Source organism: Aplysia californica, unplaced genomic scaffold (genome assembly GCF_000002075.1).
Source record: "Aplysia californica isolate F4 #8 unplaced genomic scaffold, AplCal3.0 scaffold00934, whole genome shotgun sequence".
Taxonomy (NCBI): domain Eukaryota; kingdom Metazoa; phylum Mollusca; class Gastropoda; order Aplysiida; family Aplysiidae; genus Aplysia; species Aplysia californica.
Genome location: NW_004798204.1, coordinates 21,611 through 24,142, shown reverse-complemented (window position 1 = coordinate 24,142; position 2,532 = coordinate 21,611). Strand labels below are relative to the sequence as shown.

General features: G+C 37.7%; 1 protein-coding gene across 1 annotated transcript in view; it reads left to right on the top strand.

The window, feature by feature from the left end:
- Positions 1-2,532, top strand: part of LOC101857068 (medium-chain acyl-CoA ligase ACSF2, mitochondrial) — a gene marked incomplete in the record, with an annotated part of 30,799 nt that overhangs the window by 17,441 nt on the left and 10,826 nt on the right. The window contains 2 exon segments of the mRNA XM_005110710.3: positions 359-454; positions 1,237-1,385. Coding sequence (XP_005110767.2) covers positions 359-454; positions 1,237-1,385 — 245 coding nt within the window.

Sequence of the window (2,532 nt, the reverse complement as noted above, 5' to 3'; positions counted from 1 at the left end):
GTAGACTCTGTGCTGTTGAGGATAGAGAGGTGAGCAGAGTAAGCCTGATTCCCCGCTTGGACTTCTCTGTTGACATCCACCCCTTGGCACTCATATGACCTTATGCCGTTGCAAGCGCCGTAAAACAATACTAAAACAAACAAGAGATATTATGGTCTATATACCATGAACTAAAATGTCCTCTGATCTAATCCTTATCTTCTTATCTTCCTTTCCTCTAGTAACTCATCCCTTCCCTTACCCCCTCAGATTTAAAGAAAATCCTGTTTTCACCTGCCCTACAGACTATCAACCAAAACATCATGTCATCCTAACCTCATGTCCACCATGTCTGTCCCTCCCCCCAAAAAAACAACAGGGCACCACAGGATCCCCCAAAGGTGCATGTCTTACCCACCATAATGTAGTCAACAACTCTTTCTTTGTCGGGCAACGTTGTGGGTACAACGAGCACGTAAGTTGCAGGAGAGAGAGAGAGAGAGAGAGAGAGAGAGAGAGAGAGAGAGAGAGAGAGAGAGAGAGAGAGATAACTGTGCCAAGGTCTTTATTAACAATTGTGAATTTTTAGGTCTCAAATGTAGGTGTTACAAATATATTATATAGTTGTAGCAGACACTTATTTGAACAATTTGAAATCTCTTTCCTTTAATTCAAGTATGGGTTCATTTAAAAATGTGTTCTTACAATTCAATTTTGCATTCCTTTGAAAATTATTTCCTGCAGTTCAAGATGTCTCCATGAAAATCATTCGTTTACGGAAGAAAACTTTGAGACAAACAGTGGTGATGCATTATTACTTATTGTTTATGAAGGCAATAAAAGCCTAAGAACATTTTGACAAGGACAAATCAAATTTAAAGAAATACATGAATACAGAGTCAGAGGGTTTTCACATTGTACTCATGGACATTAATTAGGAAATCATTGCTGTCATTATAAGACTGGATAAGGGACACTGAGTAAATTTTTCTCGAGAAGGAAAAAAACTGATTAATTGAAAGTAGGGGCTCTTAGAGTTATCCGATGTTCATACTGTTTAAAAAGTCTACTTTTGATTGTTCATTTGAATATATGAATTTTTAACCAGCAAATGAAATATGCTTTGTAGAATATATTTGGCGAAAAAAAGCGAAATCGGAAAAAAATGTTGTAGTTATCCAATCTATCACAATGGCGACAAAATGCCAAGTGCCATTTAATCAAATTGTGACTGTTTCCTTGTATGCCTGTGTACAGGAAGCGGTCATCTGCTGTCCAGTGCCGCTGTACCACTGCTTTGGTATGGTGATGGGCAGTATGCAGGCGATCACCCATGGTTCCACCGTTGTCTGGCCCTCACCAGCTTTTGACCCTGAAAGTGTGCTCAAGGCTGTTGAGAAGTTTCGGTCAGGTTTTGTCTCAACTGATTTATGCATAAGTCATAATTTTCCTCAACATTTAGTTTTATTTGTATAAAACATTCTCATAGAATATTATTATACTTTAATTCCAAAATAAACTGATTTCAATGTGCTAGTAGAAAATTATTATCTATGTACTCATAGAAAATGATTATCTCCTGTTGGTACCGAAAAGTAGCTATGACCCTATATAATAAAAAAAACTATTATCAATATTTTAATAGAAAAGTAATTATCTGTATGTTAGTAGAAAAGTACTGTTTGTATGTTAATGAAAAAGTACTAACTGTAGGTTAGTTAAGAAGTATTGTCTGTATGTTAGTTTTTTTAAAGTACTTGTCATATGTTAGTAAAAACATGTACTTGTTTTATGTTAGTAAAAATGGACTAGCCATATATTAGTAATAATGTACCAGCTATTAGTAAAAAACTACTACCTCTTGCTGTGTTGTAAAAAAGAGCATTAAATCTATATATTGTATTTTTTTTAAACTTGCTGTGCATTAGAAAAAAAAAGATTGTGTATGTATGTTAGTTTAAAAAAACAACAACTATCTGTATGTAAGAAGTCTACCTGGGAAATAATGCATGTTTTTATCTTCCCCACCCTACCCGACCCATCATCGACACAATAAATGGTTTGACATACATTTCCACCTCACATCCCCGATCCCCTTTCTAATGCCAACCCACCCTACCCCACTTCTCTCCCTCCCACCCAACACACCCTTTCCCCCTCATTCCCACCCCATCTACCCCACTTCTCCTCTCCCCAACTTCTCTCCCTTCCTGGAAACACAGCACATTCCCTGACTACTTTCTTCCTTTTCTTGTTTGTGTTTGTTATTCTCTTGTAACACCTCTAATCCTCGGCACTCATACGCACTAATTTCGTTGCAAGTGCCGTAAAACTCCTACCTATACAAAGTAACACACTGGTATGGTGTTGATCAGTTGATCCAGAAAAGTGCGGTCGTGATGGGAAACTTTGGAGGTCACTTGAGTTAGCTAGGTTCACACGTTCAGGGTATCTGACTACTGTGTGTGTAGGTTCACACGTTCAGGGTATCTGACTACTGTGTGTGTAGGTTCACACGTTCAGGGTATCTGACTACTGTGTGTGTAGGTTCAC